The sequence below is a fragment of the Oenanthe melanoleuca genome, chromosome 3 (assembly GCF_029582105.1).
Source record: "Oenanthe melanoleuca isolate GR-GAL-2019-014 chromosome 3, OMel1.0, whole genome shotgun sequence".
NCBI classification, from domain to species: Eukaryota; Metazoa; Chordata; class Aves; order Passeriformes; family Muscicapidae; genus Oenanthe; species Oenanthe melanoleuca.
In genome coordinates this window covers 39,401,799-39,424,935 of record NC_079336.1, presented here as the reverse complement: position 1 = coordinate 39,424,935, position 23,137 = coordinate 39,401,799, and the positions used below count along the sequence as shown (strand labels likewise).

The 23,137-nt window shown below is 37.3% G+C and overlaps 1 protein-coding gene across 2 annotated transcripts in view; it reads left to right on the top strand.

Moving 5' to 3' along the window:
* The first annotated feature begins 287 nt into the window (after positions 1-287).
* The window catches only part of ASCC3 (activating signal cointegrator 1 complex subunit 3), a 248,206-nt gene continuing 225,356 nt past the window's right edge, over positions 288-23,137 (top strand). For both annotated transcript variants that reach the window (XM_056487382.1, XM_056487383.1), the window contains exons 1-4: positions 288-374; positions 14,149-14,292; positions 14,980-15,130; positions 17,985-18,568. In XM_056487382.1, coding sequence (XP_056343357.1) covers positions 14,203-14,292; positions 14,980-15,130; positions 17,985-18,568 — 825 coding nt within the window. In that variant the 5' untranslated portion in view covers positions 288-374; positions 14,149-14,202. The remainder of the gene's footprint in view (positions 375-14,148; positions 14,293-14,979; positions 15,131-17,984; positions 18,569-23,137) is intronic.

The window sequence follows — 23,137 nt, the reverse complement described above, 5'->3', positions numbered from 1 at the left end:
CCACGGCATATTGCACGCCGGGCATAACTGGGGCGGGAGACCGGGTTCAGCAGCCGCGGCATCTCGGCGAGACGCGTTCTGTCCGCACAGCCTGTAGCCGAGGCAGCCTTAGCGGGGCGCCGGCTCGGCGGAGCGCGGACACCCCGGCGGGGGCCGGCGGAGGCCGCGGGCACCGGGACAGCCCTGCAGCGGGCACCGGGACAGCCCCGCCGCACAGCCCCGCCGCGGACACCGGGACAGCCCCGCCGCACAGCCCCGCCGCGGACAGCGGCGCCCAGCCGGCCCCGGCGGCCACGGCCCCGCCCGCTCGCCGTACGGCAGTGTCGCGCCGCGCCGGCTCTTGGCGGCAGCGGAACCGGCGGGCCGTAAGGCAGGTGCGCGGCGGGCGGGGGTCGGGCGGGCGCGGCGTGGGGGCCGCCGGGGAGGGCCCGCGTTGGGCGCTGCTCTGCGCCGCCGCCGCCGGTGCGGGGCCGCGGTGCCGCACCCCGGTGGGGACTGGGACCGCCGGGACCGGCCTGCCCAGGCGCTGGGGGGCGTCCCGCCTCCGCTGCGCGGGTCTCTGCCCGCAGCCCCCGGGGCAGCGGCGTTGCTGCGCTGCTGGCGGGGCGCGGCGTTCGGGGGCAGCCGGGCCGCTCGGTGGCTCCGGCGGGCAGGGCAGGCGGCGCGCCCGGGCCGGCAGCGGGGCCGGGGCTGGCGGAGCGCTCGCCGTGCCCCAGCCCGGCGCACACCGCGGCGGGTGATGCAAGGCCGCTCCCGAAGGCCCGGGTGCCGTGTGCTCCTACGGTGCCTCCTGGGCTTTGCTCATGGAACGGCGCTGAAGGGAGTGGTCAAGTGGGAAACGCACCTCTGTCGAATGTACTTTCGGTACTTACTGCTGGTATTAATAAACGTAGAGAACAAGAAAGGAAGAACGAAAAAAGCATGTGGTCACATAGAGTGTTTTTCCAGTTTGGGTACTAGTTCATTTTGGTTGGCAGTAGTGAACTGACAGCTGTGCTTATAAAACACGACAGTCTTGTAGCGTCCTAAGGCTTGCACTTCAGGTGCTTCAGGAGTGTGTATCATGTTGGAATTCAAATAATAATGTTTAAAACCTTCTATGGGTTCTGAATGTAGGTTTTGTTATTGCTCTTAAAATACTAACATTGGTGTGGACTCTTTAAGTCTTAGGGCTTTTTTAAACTATTGACTGTGAATTGTTGAAGAGAAATCAGTAAAGGTAATTTCTGCAGAGAAGAAATCTAATAGTCATGCTTAGTTACTTTCCAGATTATAGACTTGACTTGAATCTAGCCAATGACTAGAAAAAATATTGTAAGTTTCAGAGGCAGGGGTTATGTTTGTCCACATGGTAGGTTGCAGAGCTAAATTTTAAGGAGGATGAAAACCAAGCCAGCTGCAGGTCAGATGCAACCTGTCCATCTAAAGATGGCATTGGTGATAACAGTGAGGTGGTGAATCTGATTAAACACAAGCTGCTTTTCAGCAGATGCTGTAAGGCATGTTTAAAATTATTTCGTTTGGATTTGAGTTGCTTCTGGCCAGAGAAGAGTAAACTTGTATCATCTTGGAATTATTTGGAGAACTCTCGTTACATTCATATGGGAATACAGACCAGCTCCCAGCTAGGGCCTTTATGCATTGTTAAACAAACTAGTTTACATGTTAGATCTCATTTTTCTCTAAAAGCTAGCTTGGCCTTTGGAAGAGATTAGGTCACGACTTCCATTGAATCAGAGAGAAGGCAAGAAATTGTCAAAAAAGAGTGTTTTATTTTGACAGTTCTGTGTTTATAGAACTTGCTTTGAAGCTAAACCTGAAGCTCCCGAGGGAGGTCTGGTGGAGGGCTTTGAAGATGGCTAGAGGACTGGAGCATCTCTTGTGAAGAGTGGCTGGGAGAGCTGAGCCTGTTCAACCTCAAGAAGAGACAAGTGAGAGGAGACCTCATAAATGTGTATAACTGTCTGAAGAGAGGGTGTCAAGAGGATGGATCAAGGCTCTTTTTGGTGGTGCCAAGCATTAGGGCAAGAGGGAATGGAGGGATGTTCATGCACAGAAAGTTCTGCCTGTACATGAGGAACAACTTCTTCACTGTGTAGACGACTGAGCACTGGAACAAGTTGTCCTGAGAGGTTGTGGAGTCTCCTTCACTGGAGATACTCAAGAACTGTCTGCACTGTGCCTTGTGCTCTAGGTTGGGCTCTGCTTCTCAGTATAATTTTCAGTTTTTTATTGTGTCGTGTAAGTTCTGTTTTCAGGAAGAACATTTATAGCTGAAAAATATTTTTTACACATTTAATAGAAAACTCATCCTTCATAAAAGGCTGGTGTATATTTCTGCAGGTCCCACAGTGCTTTCTCTGAAAAAGTTACTCTTTTTACTGTACTGAGCTCAGGCTGGTCCCTGTTATTCTGGCATATTTCTTTTCTCTTCTGTTACATAGTTACAGGAGCTGCTAAGTGGGTGTGGAGGTGGTTGGGGGAAGAAAAGACACATGTTGTCTTTCACTGGTTAGTTATAAAGTAAGTTTATTTGGAAGCTGTTAAGGGTGGGATTAATTCTACCTCATATGGGCGTTTTGAGTGCTGAACAGGTTTCTTTTCTTCCTCCTACAAAATTTCTCCATAGAAAATTGAAGTCCTCATTACTCCAAATAACAGCTTATTGCTTTCCTGGTAAATTATTTGTAGTAACAATTGTTGAAGCTGGTGTTGAGCGCTTTCTAGCCTACACATTTTCTTAAACTGAATTATACTTTAATGTTTGAAGAGAGAACTGAAACCAAAATCTACTCTCTAGTTCAGATAAAGTTACCTAATCAAAAGCAGTTTAACAACTGACCTGTAATATGTAGCTGGATGTTTGTTAGAAATATAATAGCTGATGTCTGAACTAAAAAGAAGAGGAAACAAGAGTAGCACCCAGAAACAGATTTCAGACTCCTAAATCCCAAATTGTAGTCCTCAGAATCTCTGTTGTCATTTCACTCTGTAGCTCTGTTTTCAAAGAAAATGTTTGTCTAGTGTCTCTCTCCTACAGCAGCCAGTAGGAGGTGCTTAGGTGATCTGCTGAAAAACAAGAGAAGACAAATCCAATTATACCTTCACTTTCATATTATCTTTTAGTAATCCATTATTTAAATAACTGATTATCTGCTTCTAAGCTGTTGAATTCGGAGGCTACATAGCCATTAATTCATCTAGGCATACCTGAACTTTTAGTCCTTTTGGCATCTTGTGGCAATGAATTCCCAAATTCAATTATGTTTTTCACAGGAAAGGCATTCTACTTGGTATTACTCTCACCTTAAACTATTAAGTTTTGTCATGTACCTCCTTATTCTTAGATTATGGGCAATAGTCAGTCACTGTGTATTTAGTCCTTTTTGCTTTTTAAATACCTCATCACATCACAGAAAGAAGCAATTTTGTGTTTATTGCAAGCCAATCCATAAGGGAATGCACAGTCAGGGCATTCTTTATGCTCATCTCTCTCTGAGGAATTTGCTCTCCTCTTTTTGCACAATGCCAATGTGAGCACATTCCTGTACTGGGTTTAAAAGTTAACTTTCATCACAGTCAAAGTGCTTGAGATTAGTGTCTAAAACAATGTTGATAGCACAGCAATGTTTTGGCTGTTTCTGGCCTGCACAATATCAAAGCTTTCTTCCACCCTCCCTGCCCAGCAAGTAGGCAAGGGGCTGTGTAGGGACACAGCCTGGACAGTGGACCCGAACTAGCCAATGGAATGTAGTGTACTGTGTATTGTCATGCTCAGAAATAAAAACATAGATAGAGGAAGAAGAAAGGGTGGGTTTTTTGCTTTCAAGATACCTGGTTTTTGGAGATTAGCAAATTGGAGCTTGTAGCATTGGTCACCGTATGGGATGTGGTGAGCATTTAGTTCCTTTACTTGTGTGGTATTTATCCTTTTCTTCCCCTGTTAAACTATCTATATCTCAACCCTGTAAGGTTTTTTTTTTATTTTCTTCTTCCTATTTTCTACCCTGTCCCACTGTGGAGGATGAGCAAGGAGCAGCATGGCCGGTGGCCTGGATCAAACCACCCCAACACTGCACAGACACCTTAAAATGTATTTGAAGGAGGCAGTAGCAGCACCCATGATTCTGTGGTAATGGCGCTCACTGAATTAACTAGTGGTGTGAAAGATACCTATGCTGGGTGTTTCTTGAGCTTATTCTAGATATAGATATTCCTCTTGAAGTTGTACACAACTGTGTATAGTTCAATGAAATTCCATTAGGCTGGAGTGAAGCCAAGAAAGAGTTAGGCTTCAGTAGCAATGTGGACTGTTTGAGTATTGCAGAAAGGGTAGTTGGTGTTTTCTGTCTTCAGTTCATAAATATGTGGACTGTTTTGGTGGCCAACCTGTTAGTGCACCTCTGAGATGCGAAATAAAACTCTTGTTCTTTTTCTGTCTTATTAAATCTGGTGGGTGCTAGAGAAAAATAACTTTAAAAGGAAGGTACAGAATATTTTACCTAGTTGATATTTTAGGGAGAGAAAAATTGCTGGCTGTCCCCTTTCATTGTATGTGGAACTTACATTATAAATTATACACTTCCCTAGACTTTACTGTCACTTGTTCTAAAGCATGTGTTTACTCTGAGCCTTCTGTTGCTCTTGCTTGCCCTAAGGCATGTTGGATGTTTGGCCTAAAAAATAGACTGTATGTGATATTACAGGTCTGTATCTTAAACATAAATAGGTTTTACAGCAAAAATAGGTGATTGTGGAATGATAGGTTGGTGATTGAAGCATTTATCAGGTGAATTGTGGAGCAAATTTCAGTTTTCCAAACCAGACAGCCATTTAAACAGCCACTCCTTTCTTTGAAACTGGTGAGGACTGCTGAACTGTGTCACTTAGTGAGTTTCTATTTGGAAACTGGATTCTGATAAGTTTGTTCAAGACATAGGAAAACATTAGTCTTAGCTGCTGCTCTAAGAGGGGGCAGGTGTTCAAAAAATGAGTAGACGTGGAACTTCATGATATGGGTTAGTGAACATGGTGGTATTTGGTCAAAGGTTGGACTAGATCCTGGAGGTATTTACATTAAATGATTCCATTATTTTAATGTGTCCTCTCCTTGAAAGATTAGGGAAGAGTAAAGAGGATCTCTGAAAATCCTCTCTTCCATTTCATATAAGAAATTTATTATTTGTAGTGAGTTGACCCCAGCCAGTAGCCAAATGCCCCTCTGCCTCTTACTCACTCCCTTTGGCTGTGAAACGGGCTGAAAATAGCAGACATTTAAGTTGTTTGGGAAGACAAACCCCATAAGCATGGATGTGTGTCCTTGTTCCCCACACCCCTTGCTTCACCTTTCCCAGAGTTTTTACTGCTGAGCATGACATCATATGGTACACATCTATATTGCTTCCAAAACATGAATATAAGTAAAATTCTTGGTTATATAATTTTCTTGTTAGGGTAGCATTTTTGTTTCTGGGGCATCTTTAAAAGTTGATTCTATAAATCTGAACAGGCAGCCTATGTGCCATGCCAAGTACTCATAGTAATTGTTCAAAGGCTTTTAAGTGTTCAAAGGGAGATTATTGTGTAATAGTATGTATGTATGTATTAGCTTACAGTAAAATTTTCTGAAATATGTTTTAAGAAATTGTGCTTACATTCTAGCAGAATATGACTGTGACTTGAGAAATGCAGCCATTAAAAAATGTACAGCTGGAAAAATCCTGTTTTAGCCTCCTCAAATCACTAGAGACATAATGGGGCTATTTTTCTTTTTATTATAACTGCCAAGAATAATATTATGCCTCAATTTATGTTCCCCTCATTTTCTTATATAATAAGCAGACACGCTTGCAAGCTTTGAAAAGACAGTTTGGGATTTCCTCACTGTAGGAAATTGTACAGGTGTCTTTCTCAAAATTTCTTCTTGCATATATGGCCTGCATTATAGACAGACAGCCCAGGACAGATCAGCAGCATTTGTTAGTTTTGATTCTAATTTGCACTTGTAACATTGCAGCACTACCTTTTTTTTTTTTTTTTTCCCTTCTAATTCTAAACTGCAGTAATGATAAAATATCAGTTAGAAAGCTGTTACTTGCTAGTCATCAAATAGCTGATGTGCTGTGTTTGAAGGGCCTGTGGCACGTGAGCTCTGAAGAGAAGACAAGCAATCCTGCCTTTAATAATATTACTTTATATGACCATGTATCTATCCAATAGTTGAGTGTCGCTTAAATGTATTTTTAATCATCTTTTTTTTCTTTGTAGAAGAGCCTCTCTCTTGAAGTAGGCATGTTTTCAGACTGTATGGGTATACTTATAATGCAAAGCAGACCTTGATCTAATTTTTTTGCATAAATTTTTAGGCTGAAATTTTGACTTTTTTCACCCCTATATCCTACCAATGTTAAGTAATATTTAAGCTAAATCAACTGGACAGTGGTCTGGCTTAGGACAGCTTATTGTGTGTCTGTTTTAACTTTCTTTACAGCTCTCTTTGTCAGGGAGGAGGTAGTATTCCCTCCAGTCAGTAGGGGGAAGTCCTGAAGGGAAAGGCATCCCCAAATGGCATGATTTAGACTGAAAAGCTTCTCTTGATAGGTTGATTCTTGTGACTCTCTATGCAACTTCACTACATTTCGATATTTGACCACATTAGGTCAGCAAGCTGTCTTACCAATGTGCCTCTTTCTGCTTTCCTGATAGGAAATACAAACTTCTAACTTTTTAACCACTAATCTGGACTGAACCTTCAGTGTGTGTGACAAGGATCCAATAAGGATGAAAGGACTGCTTGACCATGAGTGGTTCATTTATATGGACATACCTTTGGAAAAGTTTTTATATAGGCTGACAGAGATTTTTAGGAGTGTTACAAAGACTGAGGGGTAGTGTAGTGTATTCAGAATTAAAACACTTTTTAGAAGAATTATGGATAAAATACAGCTTTCAGGTTCCAGTTGCTGTGTATTATTGGAAAGATATTAATTAGAGAGTTTTCTGCAAACACTGTCATGACTTTCTTACTCCTTACCTCCTCAAAAATTATGACAGGTATCAACAACATACTGAATGATAGAAAAAGCATAAAGGACATATTTTAGAAAATACTACAAACGTTATATAAAAATTAAATGAACACAAATTCAAATATTGCAAAACATAGCAAACACTTAAAATTGCACAATACACTTGCATTATTTTAATTAAATAGATGCATTTGTGTGGACAATGACATCTGGTTCTTATTTTATGTGATGAGTCATTTTCTACATATTTCTCTATTATTTACTGCAACCACTGGTAAAAAGTCTGACTCAAAAGCTGCTGGAAATAGGATGACTTTATTTATAGCTAATATTTTGGTAAACTTTTCATTTAGTGATAGCCAAAGTTGGCAAGAATCTGTGTTTCTTTTGAAGACCATTTCATACTTTTAGTACATGACAAATTAATTTTCTTATCTATTACTAGAAGGGCTGTAGAATCTACAGTTTCTTTCTTAACTGATCTGAAGCTCTGCATATTTCTGTTCTGAAAAATAATTCTGTAGTTTAGGTATTGAAGGTTTTCTGTTTTAGATTGCCAGCATTACTATTATTATTACCAGTTGTATTAATAAAATTGCTTAACACAAAAAAATTAATATTTTCTCTAGATGAGAAATCCTGCTTCACAGAATAATTCCGTAAGTGTTTTCATGGAATAACTGTTCTCTAAGATTAAATGTGCATCTTGGCATAAGTTGCACTGTGCTTACACAGCTACTGTGCGTTGTCTGCAAGATACAAAGATTTTATTAGCCATGATTAATTACTAAAGAAATCCTCGAGAAGGAATCTTGATGTTTGGCAAGACAGTTACTTCAGAACTGACATCGTGTCTTTGCAGTATGTAGTATGAACATTGCTAATGGCTTTGCTGTAAAGAAAGTGAACGACTTGGTGGTTAATAAGAAGTAAGACAACAATCCTACTCATACTTCCTCTTTGTTTTGATTTGAGTAATAATGTACAGGCAGGGTCTTAAGGATTAGTGTACTTGGCTTAGTCTTTTATTTTATTGCATTTGAGATCCTTTGTAAATGCTGAAATGGGTTACGTTTTTCTCAAATGGAATGTTTAGTGTTTCCTTAAAAAACACATGGGAGAAAGCTCCAGATACAAAATGATCCAGTTCCCACCTTGAGACTTATTGAAACTTTATTTTGGAGGAAATCAACGTTAAGTATGAAGTATAATTATGGTGTTGAGCGGCTAATATGCATTCCAGTTATTTAGAACCGGGGGATAATACAGTATTTGTTTAGTTGTCTGTAAATATGGTAAGTGATTTGAGTGCTTGAACACATGCCTGTGAGGCTTAAAAATCTCACAGAGTTAGTTACACCTTGTAATGGCCAGTAGTTCACACTGAGGGCTTTATCCTTGTATACACTTGCTGTTCACTATAGGAGCATGTTACAGACTTTTTTGACTACCGTCTGAACAAGTTCTCCAGCATGCTCTTAGCCCAGCAGTTATGCTGTTGTGTATTATACATGTATTATTATAGCACTTATATTTGCTGAAGTGCATCCCACATCCTCTCAGCCATCCTCAGTGAGATGCAATGTGTGTTACTTAGCTGTCATTAACTCAAAGCTTTTTCTTTCTCTCACTTACCTATTTTTTTTCACTCTCTCCTTCCTTTGAACACCTACATTCCTATTTACCTTCCATACCTCTCTTCCTTCAGTGACAAGCCTTTCTGGCATAGAGTAAGATGAAACCCCTGAGGCTGTTTTCAACCTCTGTTGATGGCACAGTGTGTAACAGGAACAAAGAGCCCCCTATTAAACGTAAAGCAAAACTAAACAAACACCTCCACCCATCCCTGTCTATTATTTGTGGCTTATGCCTAGTGTTTAAATGAACATACATGTTACATATGTTGCAGATGGAAATTTGCTTATAGTACATCTTCATATGTAAGGCAAGTCTCAAAGTTTCTGTTGCTTGGGATACAGTTTGTCTCTCACTGGAGGGAACTTAGAAGTTAAGGTGATGAAGTGTAAAAAATACAGATGTTTTTCAGTTTAACAACTGAATTACATTTTATGTTCTTGGAAAAGGAAGATGAGTTATTCTGAAGAAAGGGTTGTTTTAATTTTTTTTTCTTTTTATCAACAGCAATTCTTAGTAACTATCTCAAAGTACATCTAAAATGAACACATTATTGAGTAAAGCCACATGTTTGGCATTGTCCCAGAACAGAATCAGGCATAATCACAGGAAATGCTTCTCCAGCTGATGCAAGCAGGCACAGTATTAGGCAGCTGGTGTTAAATTGCATGTGCATGGCTAAGATTATGAAAAATGTGGAAAAGGTTAATACTGTATTGAATGGATGACTTGTAATTCCATTATTTGATTTTCTAGGGGTTTTTGTTTATTTAGTGACTTCTGTAAGTAAGGTGCTGGAATTGTCCCTTTATGTGAATGATGGCACACAGAGGCAGTGTTATGACTCCTTGTTATGCTGAGGCACTTGTTTGAATTTTGGTATTCGCTGAGGTGAATATTGTGTGGCAGGAAGCCACCTTTTCTTCCTGAGTACATATTCCTTAATCTTGCTGTTGCCCTTTTAAAGACTGACACAGTCTTGACTAGAGATCAGCAATATTTGACCCAGACAACTTGAGAGAATTCCAGGGTGATGTCTGGGCCTTTTGTGCAAAGTGAGATGTCTGAAAGCGTACAGCTGTTACTACATCAGACAGCACTGTTTTTAAAGGTGCAAAATATGAAGTTGGAAAATACTATTGTTTTAGTGTTGTACTTTTGCCTGTTATTTCAGGTTAATGTCTCAGACATTATTAAACCATTATCCCTGGCTAACAACTTTGATGTTAGGTGGGTATCTGTTAGCATCAAACATGCTTGGATAAAAAGTTTTATTGAATCTTATAAAAATGTTCTCAGAGGTCCAAAATAGCTTTTTTATCTAATGGTTTCATTTTTTTCTTTAGTGTTTTCTTTGAAATATTTTTTCTTTGATGTGTATGATGTAGAAAGGATATATACTGAATAGAATGTGTTGTTTGAGTTTTTGTAAATATTGAGTCTTACTTGTAAATAAAGTATTAAGTTTACCTTTGTGTTAATGAAGCTGTTGAAGTTAATTGTAGCCATTCTAAAATGTGTTCATATCAGTCAAATTTAATGTTTGGGGATTTATTTTTAGTCTTCTTACACAGCAGTGTAAAGTAAAATATTGTGTGTGTTGATAAATGGTCTCACTGTTTGAATAATATGTTTAAAATATAAAAAAAGTTACTTCACTGTCCCTTTAGCTTTTGTATAGCCTTGTGGGTGGGATATCTTTTGCCCTTTTAGTTTAGTTTTCATTTGAAGTGTTTCCACTTTCTCAAGTGAAAGAGAAAATGCCGTTTGAAATACTTCATGGTGAATAGCAACCTGCTATTCACTGGCAATGTCTAAAGACTCTTTTTCTTTATAATGTTCTATGATTAGATCAGTTACTAGTAACAACTTCTTTAGGTTTTATAAATTGCAAGTTTCCATAGACAGGAAGAAACTTGTTAATAGTTGGAAGAATTATAGGTAATATATGCAAAATCTGGGAACATGGCTTAATATTCCTTCAATACTTTAAACAAAATTATTGCTGTGAAGTCTTAAAGGACAAATAAAAGTAAAATATTATAGACTACAGAAGCTGGTACTTTAGGATCATGTAACAGTGGATTTTACCTGTGATTTTTAGCTATATTAGTGCTATGTTATTCCATTCCTTGAAAGGAAAGAAAGATTTCTGTTCAACTTAAACATTGACATACTAGATCTGAGCATTCACCTTCTCTTAGCCCTACTGGGCAGCTGGTTTGATCTGTTAGAGAGCATAGGAATTCAATAAATTTCAAAAGGATGTGTCTTTTACAGTAATCTCTGTAATATTTCAGCAAAGAAGAGAAATAAATTGTTCTGCTATTTGCCTGTATAGAAACATAGGAAGGCCAGGAGTTGGAGGAAAACCTAAGTAGCTGGTGAAAATATGAAGTGGAAAACTTCTCTAGTCGTTTTTGTTATCTTTGTGGCATTACTAGAATTTTTTTTAATGTTTCACTTTAAAAACTTGCTGTGATTATGATTTATGCTTACTTTCAGACAATAAACTTTGAATTGTTTCTTACCTGAACTCTGAGTATAATCTGTCTTTATCTTTTACTTTCTTCTCTAAAGTTTCAGTGTTAAAATCACACTTATTCTTAAAAGAAGTAAAATAGACTTTTAGAGGAAGCAAAAAAACCCCAAAACTTTCATCTTCACAAAGTTTTAGAAGGGTGGATATTGTTCTTTCTGATTTATGAACAGGCTTGGTAGAAAGTTAAGTGTTTCTTAAAAGAGGCAGGAAATCTGAGATAGTTCAGGGAATCATTAGCAGGATGCACCCCAAATGTCCTCACTTGATTGGGGGTGGGCGAGGAGAAGAAATGTAAATGTAAAGTCACACTGATATGAAGGTTAAATTCCCATTCCATTTTCCCATGGAAAGTATTTAAGATGGTACCTTTCTCATACTTTTCTTTAGGGGGAATGGGCAGAGGGATGGCAGAAGTTCATCATCTGTACGTGGGCCCTGGTAAAGAGGATTTCATTGCCACTGCCTTTTAGGTGTTGTTCCAAAACCAGCAGATCTTAGCAGGATCATTTGGTAGTTCAGATGTTTTAGATCCACATCCACCTGTGAGCAAACACATACATTTCCCTCAAGCCAGAAGGCATTAGTTACCCATATGATGGTTACCCTTATGATGGCTGTGGAAGGCAAGGAGTAGTGATCCACTCTAACAGCAGTGTGATGCAGGCAGGTATCTACATGAGGAGGTTTTGTGTGAAGGCACGTAAGGTATTTTTTTAAAAAAATAAAAATTTACACTGCATCTTATAGGTCCACATGGTTTTTGATTTAGTGTTAAGAGAGGAGTAATAATTGCACCCATCCCCTGCATTCTGTTTACTAGCTGTTTTTGTTTTCATGTGGTGCCTGCTGAGAGTGGGTGTCATGTACCAGAAGCAAAGGGGGTGTGTGAAGTTTAACTATAAATGAGATGTCTCTTGTGTGACTGTTCTGCCAAACCAGCCCCTTCAGACACCTGCACATTCTGAAAGCACACAGGCAAGTGAGGAGCAGCATTTACTAGTACCAGGTTAGAGTTGCAGGGCTGGATTTGGCTCTTTGGCCATGCCTGTGGTCAGGACAGTGTGCCTTTACTTGTTTTCTGGTGTTTCAGGTTTTCTGTTTCAGGAGCTGCTAATAAAGGAATTGAATAAAGGAGAAAGAAATATACATCTAAAATTCAGTTTCCTAATAAATGAGCCTGCTGGGGATGCTTTGAAATTTATAAGTGTATGTGAAAAGTGAACTTTTTATAAGTATGTTCTAACTTTTATAAATTGCTGTGCATGGTATTTCAGAAAGGACAGTTAAAGTAATATTACAGTTATGTCATTACTTTTCTTTATAAAGACACATAATGCTACAGAAAAAGCCATTTGAATGTAGGTGTAAAATAAATAGGTAAAATGGACCCAATAGCTTTAATAGGTAATGGCAGTTTTGTCATTAGAACAGTGTGAGAGTGATGTACCCTCAAAGTCTGGACACATTACTTCCCTTCTAATAGTGGTGGCTATAATGTTCACAGACTATTTTCACTAGGAGCTATGCTGGTATGAATTACATGTCATATATTCACTAAATATATCAAAAAAGCTGCAGTGATGTTTGCCTCTGTCTGCATCTAGGCTTGAACACATGCTCTCTGTGCCCTTCACAGTTAAAGATTCTGTATTTCCAAATTTTGTAGCTTCATTGTTATAACATTTGTCTCCAAAATATCAGCTGTTTTAAAATCATTCTCAAAAAGCATCTTAATGCAAGGTGGGAAAGCAAGCAGACCTGACAAGTCAGTGATATTTCTCTGATTGTGACTGGAACACTGGATCTGGATTGCTTTTGTACTGTTTTGCAAAGGATAGCTAAAATACAAATGCAGTCATTAAATAAGAGAAAACGTTAAGGATAATTAGATGAAAGCAGAGAGTTCTGTACTGTATGACTGGGGGGGAAGTAATTTTATTAACTCTGTAACAAGTTCTTTAAATTCTGGATGGACATTGATCTTCAGGCATGCTAAGAATGATGCAGATCATTAAGTTTGTAATGGTATCATTAATTGTTTCAAAAATAATCTAAATCTGTATCTTATTTGCAACCATCAGAAACTGTATCTGTGCGTTTGGGTTCATTAAACAATTCAGCTGTGGGCACCTTTTGAAATTAAATAACTTTGAGAATAATTTCAGTAAAAGGCTTGGAAGAAGCATAATTTCAGATGGAGAACAGCTGTGTTTTGGTGCATAGATATGAGCCTGTTCCACAGAGGAAATAAGACTTCACGGAAATAAGCTGTAGTTCTGAAGAGAGTCCTGCTTTAAGTGTGTGTGCACTCCCAATTATGAGATGAAAACATCCCAAGGCATAGTGTTTCCAATTTTCTGATAGCCTTTTTTATTCCCTTTATCTCTTATAATACTTCAGTGCTATGTCTTTGACAATCTTTATTTCCTGACATAATTTTCTTTCCCTGTTTTGCTGGTTAAATATGGTTAAACACTTGTCAAGAAAGATGCCTCTCTCTGCATCAGTGCCAGAGGCTGTTAATGACCTGAAAGCTCCCAGCATGGGCTGGCTCAGAGGAAATCTTCTGGTAGGTTGTAATCACTTACTGCTATTGGGAGGTAAAGTTCAGTTACATAGATTTCACTATAATACTCAGTGTTAGGAGTGCTAAAGAAATAATTGCCACTTTGCCTCATTGCTGGTAACTTTTATATAGGGAGGAGAGAAAAGAACCACCTGCTGAGTGACCTCTGCCTGTTACCATTTCTTGCCTCTGCTCTGTGCCTTTCACCTCCCCTTTGTTGAATTTTGATTATCATTGTTTTAAGAGTTCTTTTTTTAATTGGCTTAATTGAAGTTCCAGCCAAATGCTGCCAACTCAAAAAGGTCTTTCAGGTTCATGATGCGAGTTTGTATTTATAACATTAATAAAGCCATGTTATTTGTTTTGTTCTCTTCTAGGTACTTGAACTGGGATTTGATTTCTCATCCTATGGATCACTGAATGAGTAACAGATGGCCTTGCCTCGTCTTACAGGCGCTTTACGCTCCTTTTCAAATGTCACTAAACATGAGGATTACAGTGAAGAATTAGCTGACTTAACGGTAAGGCTTTTTTTTCTTCTAGCATAGCTCTAGTAAGAGTAATTTGCTTTCTTCATTTGCATTGCTATTTTATAAGAGTAGGCAAGCAAGAATAAAGTTTCCTGTACATTCCTTCATAGTGTCCTCACTCAAAAATCAAATTTGCTGTAGCTTTGTGATTTATGCTCAGCCCTTAAAGTAATGATGTGCGATATGGAAAAGCTTGCTTGGTTGTGTTAATTTGCCTTTCAAGAAGTTGGGCAAGGCTGGTGTGCTTTTAGGTCTGAGCTTTTGTAGAGCTGAGAACCCAACATTTCCATTCTAATGTTAAGTTCACTTGAATTTAGGTACTTCTTTTGCTTCCCGTGAAATAATACATTAAAGCAATAGATATCTTGTGGGAACCTGTGAAATGAGTTTGGAATCTTGGGAACTGTAAATCTCTTGAAGTTGCAAGAGTTTGGCTTTGAAGTGAATTTTGCTCTGGAAAGAGTAAAGTAGTAAGGGAGTGTGTGTGCTTTTGTGTATCCTTCTTTCATACACTCAGGAAAGAGTCTAAAGATCAGTTAAAAGGAAAAGTGCTTGCAGTCAGTACTTTATACTGAATGCAATTGGAAGGAACTGTTTTTATGTGGTGCTTAATTTTAAAGAAACCCCCATAAATTAATTTGAAATAAATTTAAAAACCAAAATATTTTGCATTTTCAGACTAAAAGATCAAAACTACATGCCCAGTTGCTGAAGTCTGATCTTACTTGGAAGAAGATAATAAAGTTTGTTGATGACAATTTGGACAAAAAAGAATACCAAACAGTAAATGGTGATTTAAAAACTATCCTACAAGCTGCAAAACAAATAGGTATGTTTTTGTTCTCTAGTAGTCTGATAATACATTGTTTTATTTGAGAGTGGGAGCAGGTTCAAGTTGCTTTCTGCCTGCATACTTTACTGGTACAATTTTGGCTCTACCTTGATGACAGTTTTGCCCTGAAATATCTTAAACTCCATTTAATCTGATGCACATATGCACAATTAAATCTTCTCTTTTATTTTAAGATTGCATTGTTATATGGGTATTCTTACTTTTTGATAGTATTGTTTTGTAGAGTGCAGTATGGTTTGTGATTGACAGTTATTAAGCAAAACCAACTGTTTCTTTTGGAATAGCAGTACTCTAAGAAAAGAACAGTCCTGATGTTGTCTGCTTTAATTCCACATTATTGGTATCATGAAAAATTGGACTGCTGTGCAGGCAGATAAAAACGTAAGAAATATAGGAAGTGTTTGGTGTTGAGGAGAGAAGTAAAAATATATTTCACTCATCTGGAATTAAACTTTTAATACTGAAATACATTATGGCAAAGGACGTGTGAAAACTTCGTTTTGATTGGAAATGTAGTTTTTGATTGACAGACTAAATCTAATAGAGATTTTGCTTTTAGCAAAATTTAACTTTGTCAACTCATAAACTGAGTGCATGGCTCAAGCTCTTGCTGTCACATCTAAGGATTTTTTATTTCAATCTCATAGGTATATTTCCTCCTTTTCTGATTGTTTTTAAAATATCTTGAATAGAACAATTAGTGAAAAGACAGAGAGAATTGATAAAAATAAATATATTTGCCCGGTTTTGGTACTGTAGACCAGAGATCTTTATTACAATATAAATGTTAACCTGCCACACTTATATTTCTATTTCTCAACCTTTTTTTGAAAATACTTAGTAAATTGAGAAAGAAACAAATGTCTAAACACAGGCTTTCAAAAAATTCTAGGTAAGTTATTCATGTCCAACATATGGTCATAGTCAGTTTTGCTGTACAGTTGCAGAAGATGCCTGTTAAAGGTATTAATGGTTATAAATGGCTAATGCTTTCTTGAGTCTTCAGAAATCTTGTTTTTGAGTACTTCTCAAATCACTGACAAAAAGTTTAAACTCTGGTTAGTACTGCTATTAGACTTTTAACATCTTTGGGCTGGAAATTAAGCATAATTAAGCTGCTGTCTTTCTGAGACAGACCTTTAGGAAGGGCCACTTCTCTGCCCTAACCCAGCTACCTCTCCTTCAGTGCACAAATTTCAGTTGCACTTGCAACACACAAGGCTTGAGAAAAAGTCCTGCAAGATGGGGATCAAGTTTGTACCAATTGTCAGTCCATAGAGTTAGTAGGAGAAGGTGCAATTGTATTGATAATGGATATTGATTGAGGAAGCTGTTTTAAATATTCACTGTGTATAGTTTGGTCACAAGAGGTAGTGGCCTAAAATGTTGGCTGGCAAACAAAAGAAAAAACCAAAGAGTAACTTCTAGTAGTGCATCTCTTGCCATCTTGTCTGGCTTATTTTTTGAGATGGAAGGAGTAGTATTTTTTCAAGAGATGCTTTCATAAATATGAGATGTCAATAATAAAGGAGAAATGCCACATAGTAAACCTAAGAAATTTTTCTCAAATCCTTCAATTTCTCTTTGAGTTTAGTATTCTTTACTTCTGTTCTGAGACAAGTGACTTTAAATAATAATATGTATTTGCATGTCAGGAATACATGAGTGATCTCCATGCAGACATACTACAAATTTATAGATGGAGGGGATTGTTTTGTCCTTCCTATATAGATAATGCTAAAAGAGAGGGGCTGAATCACCTTTTTCCTCTGAGACCTATTTACATATCTATTTTATATGTGTGTATCTTTATGTCATGTATCTTGTACCATATGCAGGTATCTAATTATCTTGTAAATATCACCTGCAGTCCTCTCCTTGAACTTTTCAGGCTTTTCAAAGTGCACAACAGGAAGATACAAGCTAAACACCTAATTTGTAGCTGCTGCCATTTATTTATATGTTACATTTCTAGCTACTCAGCCTTGTTCCACCTCTTATGCTAGAATTTGTTTGCTCTTTCCTGTAAGATTGGGGGGAAAAAGCCTTGCTTTTTCTGGTGTTAAACCTAATCTAAGTCGAGTCAAGTCACAAGTAAAAAATTTTGTAAATTGTCCACATTTAAATTGAACAAAAGCCCCAGTATGCTGGCTGGTTTTGTTTTGGTTAGGCTTGGTGACTTTTAAAATTTTGTAAGAGTTACCTAGTGAGTCATCACATGAAGTTTCCCTTATGTTTTCCTTGACTACCTTTGTGAATATTTGTTTAAGAAGTGCATTCATGTTTCTATCTAAGATGTTGATTGTTTGCATAACATGATATTTTGTAGATAGAAATCTAAATTCAGACATTTATTTGCTTTAAATTTTTGGAGCAGTTTTTCTAACTTAGCACATACTCAGAAGTAATTCTACTGGGAATTACTAAAAGAATTCAGTAATTCTCAGCTGAGTTCTGTATATTTATTCTGTTATGAATATTCAGATTAGGCAGTGAATAAATAGTGAGAGAAAGTGGAAATTTGTTAACATTAAATAGCTTATAAATATACAATTGTGAGTTTAAGACCTCTAACAAGTTTTTTTTCTCTAGCTCAGAAAGATAAGAAAGCAGTGGTGATTCTTACTATAAATTTTTAGTATGTAGAAGGTAATGATGCTATGTTATCATATACTTATAATTCAGTATCTTGCAACAATTCTTACTTGTGATCTTCTTTTGATATCTTAGCTGATAAGACTTGTGGCAAGAATTTGAAAACAGTTACATTATAGATAATGAAACACTCTTGGTATTACGCATATTAAGTTATATTTGTTTTTGTTAACAGTTGGAGCTGAAAATGGACAAGAAGCGATTGAAAGTGGAGCTGTTTTTCTTTTCAAGACGTTTCATGGGAAAGATTGTGTTGGCCATGATGAGACAAAGGTGATCAAGCAGATGTTTGGGCCATTTCCATCATCATCTGCTGCTGCAGCTTGTAATGCCACATTTCGGATTGCTTCTCACTTCACTGAAGAACAGCTTAGAGCCCTCATACAGTTGGATGAAGAGCAAAATGGTGATAACAGAGTGTTGTTTGGTAAAAATATAGTATTTTCATTTGATATGCATGATTTGGATCACTCTGGAGAGCTGCCTGTGAATGGTGAGACTGATGCACAGAAAAATATAAGCTTAGATTATAACAAATTTTTGAATAACCAGCTGAATCACTTACAGAACTACTGTGATGAGAAATCTAATACCAAATCTTTGGAAAAAATAGATGATTCTTTTTTATGGTGTGAAGTTGGAAAGTACCTGAAGGAATCTCAAGGAGGTAACCCTGGAGGGCCAACAACAGAAGACCTCTGCTGCACTTTGTATGAGATCCTTGCTTCTACCAAAAGTGCCGATGAACTTCAAAATGAGGTACACTAGCACGTTAACCATACTGCATCTATTTGAATGCTACAGAAATATACAGCAATTTCATTTTAGTTTATGCCAATGTACTTTATCCAACTCTGCTTTTTTTTTCTGTCCTGAGAAAAATATCATGGTAGCATCATCATTTACCAGGTAGAGGAAGGATACATCAGTTTTATATGTATAATCTCTTCCCCCATGATGGACAGGATTTATTTTTTTTTTTTTTTGTGGCCATTTGCTCAGCATCTCCATTCTTTCTTTTTAAGCAGAACCCAGCTTAAGCTGTCTGTAAAAGTGTGAGGAATTTGCAAAGATAAGCTGAACTTTCTCAGGCAGGTTTTATATCCAGTTTCAGAGCCTCCCTGCTGCTGGAAGGCTGAGCAGGTGGTGCTACTTTAAAATTTTGTTTCTTTCAGTGAGGAAAGGGGGTGGCTGGGTTTGTTACAAGAAGGGCAGAGAAAACTCAGAGAGAGGGAACAGTTGCTGGAGTTGAAAGATAAGCATAGTACTAGAAAGGAGAAAAAGTGTGATTAAAGCCTGGAGAAGATGTTTTCCAGGTGTGTGCACAAGAGATGGTTGAATTAATCTAGGCAAGGGAGAATCAGTTTTGGATGGGGTAGGGGAAGAATTCCTGAAATTCGGTACTTTATTTTTCCTCTGCACTTTTCTGTTATGTTTACTTTATTTTTCCTTACTTGCCCTGCTTTCCTTTCCTGAAAACATCCAGTACTCAAATTCTCAAACTGACTTTTCAGAAAGACTCGAAATTTGAAAATTTGCTACTGAAATGCAACTGGTAGTAGGAATAGACAATCCTGTGAAAGAAAATATAGTGAAAGTTTTTAGGAAATTTGCCATTGCAGTTTCAGACTTTATTCTTCTTAAAAAAACCAGAAGGTGGTAGAGAAGATAGAGAGTAGTGATAGAGGTGATAGAGATAGAGAAGTGTACTTCATTTTAGGTTTAGATAACTATGTATGGATGTCTAAAGTGTAATGGTATAGTTGCTGAAGCCATATTGTTTTCTTGGTAATCAGTGGACCACATTTTGACTGTCCTTTGAGCTTTCTGGGCATGTATATTTTCTTACAGATCCTAAATATAAATGAAAGTTGATCTAATTTCTTCTGCGTTGAAATATATTTGAAAAATACCTTAATACATATCTGCAAACAATTTCATACTTTGGGTGGTGATATTGAGGGAAGACGTGTGAAAGTGATAGACTGAACTAGTCTTGGATAAGAAGACTCAATAAAAAAGTTTAATGTCAAATGAATCACAGAAAAAATATATTTGTCTAAGGGACCTGAAGTTTATTAATTGTACAGAGATAAAGATTTCAATTTTTTTTTTTCCTAGTGACTGAAAACGTTTCCAATATCTTTATTGGGTGTGCAGAAATAATTCCATACTTCTTCATAATGCCTACTTAATGCCTGAGTTTAATTTATAAAATGTTAAAGGAAAAATTCTAAACCTGTGGCTTGACACAAGACGAAATAACTTTTTTTGTTGCAAATTTATGATCATAATGGATTGCTAAATCAATTGGCAGAAAATTCAAGCTACCAGTTTTTATGTAGGTCACCAAGAAAGACTTCCTTTCCATTAGTTCCTGGAACAAAGAATTCTTGGCAAAATTTCTGATTTGATGGCTTTACAGAAGTTTTAATTTGATAGCTTGAAAAAATTGTTTGCCAGTGAACTGAAAACTAACTTAGCAAGAATAGTTTCTTTCTTTTGCATCACTAGAGAGGAAAAAGATTTCTTCCATGAAGTGTCTGAAAACTGCACCTTATTTTGGATTTTTAAAAAATCCTAATAATATAAAGATTTCCACATTCTCATTATTTTGGCCCCTTTGTTGCCTTTCCTTGCAACAGTCTTATTTCATTATTCATTGCACAATATGGGTGTCAAGGAGGGAGTACAACAAATTTGAACCTGACCACCTTTTGTTAAAAGCTAGCTGGCATTTGTATTGTGCTCTCTGTAGGCATAGTCATGACTTGACATTTCTTCTTTGGATTTTACTATCACTGAGGGATTTTTTTTTTCTTATTGCAGTAATTTCGTTGTTGCCATCATCAAGAGCAGATGGTTCTTTCAAAGTTGAAGATAACCCATTTCTAGAACTAGGTCAAAGGCTTGCCATGAGATGGCATAACAAGTTGATTGATCATGCATACTGAACATTTTATATTTTTTGGTGGAATACAGGCTAAAGTGTGTTTTCGCTACAAAATAATGTTTTTTATAAACAACAACAACAACAAAAAACCCAAAAAACATAACAAAAACAAAAAAAAACCAAAAAAACCCAAAAAAAATTACTACTGATAGGAAGGGATAATTCTTCATAAACAAAAATTCTGATCTATAAACCACATTTTTATGTTATAAAACAGAAAGATACCTGTTTGTTATTATATACTGATTATTATATACTGTTTATTATTAAAAAAGAAATGCACATGATTGTGCTGAGGATACAGGTCTGTGGACTTCTGTAAGACAGTTTCATTTGATCCTTAAGCAGATTTTATTGAAGGGCCAGATCACATTAAGAATATGAGCAGTTTAGGTAATTTATGGGGTGGCATCCTGTTTTGGGGCTCTTTTGTAGTGTATGTATAGGCACACATATACACTATTTAGGATTTTGTCTACTTAATGAGCTCTACAAGGAATTGAAATTAGTTGCTTTCTCCAGCAGTGTGTAGTTTATGTTTAAAGTGGTTGGTGAGGTAGAAGAAATATTTTGTTCTTTGTTTTCACTATTTAAGAACATTCCACTCTTCCTTTGGGACAGTTTGTTTATCTGGCGTATCACTGGTGACTCTTAATTAGAGGAAAATTGATTCTTATGATTGGAGTGATATGGGAGTCATAACTTATTTTCTAAGTGTTTGGGATATGTGCTTTTCATTGGGGGCATAAAGTTCAGTAAAGCTAAATGGCAGCTACACACTTTCCACAGTGTGTCAGGTTTTGTTGATGAGCCTATGTATTTTGTTGATGTTAATGATGCAGTAACAACATCATTATTTAAAAACAAGAAGGAAAAGGCAATAGCCAGCTACAGAGTTTGACCAATAACTGTTGTGTTTTTTTATTTTTATATTTGATTAAAACTTTGTATTCATAACTTTGCATTCCTCAGTTTGAGCCCTCAGTTTCTAGTATATGATGAATGAAGACATCTGAGAGCATTTTAGCAGCTTCACCATCTAGCACCTCCCAGGGTAACTAGGAAAATGTTGGAAGAGTTTAGTCCCTCTGATGAGACCATCCTATTCTTAGAGTACATGTGTCTTTCTTCTGTGAACTCTTATCTATTTTATCTGCAAATTTTTCCTGAATTTTTTTTGGAAATACCTGTCTTGATTTTTGCTCTAAGGCAGAAGTACATTATCCCTTTATCAAGCAAAACAGGAAGGTATTTCCTGTAGAGATAAAATAACTAGGGGAAAAAAAAGAGATGCAAACAGAGCTTATTAATACAGCATCTATTATGAAATATTGTGCATTTGATTCTTCTTGGGACAAGGCAAGAACTTTACCCAAATAAAATTAAGAATATTAATATCGTTTAGCAAATTGGATTAAATGGTGTCTCCCAGAAAAAAATCACTTTAATGCTATATAAATGACTAGAAGAATGCTAGGCTAAGATATGAGACAGCAGAATTGTTTCAAGAAAACTACATTGTAACCAGTAATTTGAGTATTATATGATAGTAAATATATTTACTTATCTCTCCATATGGTACACTTAATTGCCTACTTAAAGGCCCAGACACAAGGCTTCTTTGGTCTACTTTATAATTATGACTGTTTCCAGCTCTCTGCATTAAAATATATTCTATGGCATCCAGGGCTTCTATCAGTAAATGCAATCCAGCTGCATTTCAAACTGTCGTGGTGTGAAGCAAACAGCAAACATTGCTTTTTGTTTCATTCCTAAAAATAATTCAGTATTCATCATTTCTATCAAAAATGTGAGATATGTTTTCTTCTTTGTTGTCATAAGCACTTGAGAATAGTCAGGTAGTAAAAACTACAGTAAGAAGCCAAAAGGTAGTAATGTGGAATTTGAAGATTCTCAATCCTTCCTACAAGGCTGAAACATTAATCTCAAATCAAAGTAGACCTGAAATCAGAAAAGTTGTGCAATATAAGTTTTATATGATGAAAAAAAAGAGGTCATGAGCTGGGTACGTCTTCCTGTATGTATTCCTTATTAGTGCTATCCAGTAAAATGCTCTTAATTAGAGCTAAAAGGGTATTGCTTTATTACTGAAATTGAGTGCTTTTCATACTTATTTCAGAATGGGAGTTAATAGATTATTTTGTTTTGTCATTAAATAGGAATTTTTTTCAGTGTGGTGTTTGTGTGCCTCTGATTGCATGATGTAGCAACAGATTTTTAGGCAGTTTTCTCCAGTCTCTTCCAAGTGGAGCCCTGTTGTCTCTCAGGCTTCTGCCTGTAAATTTTCTTTAGCTGCATTTGTCACTGGTAGGAAGATAAGGATTTTTTTTCTCCATATGAGTTCATCTACATTG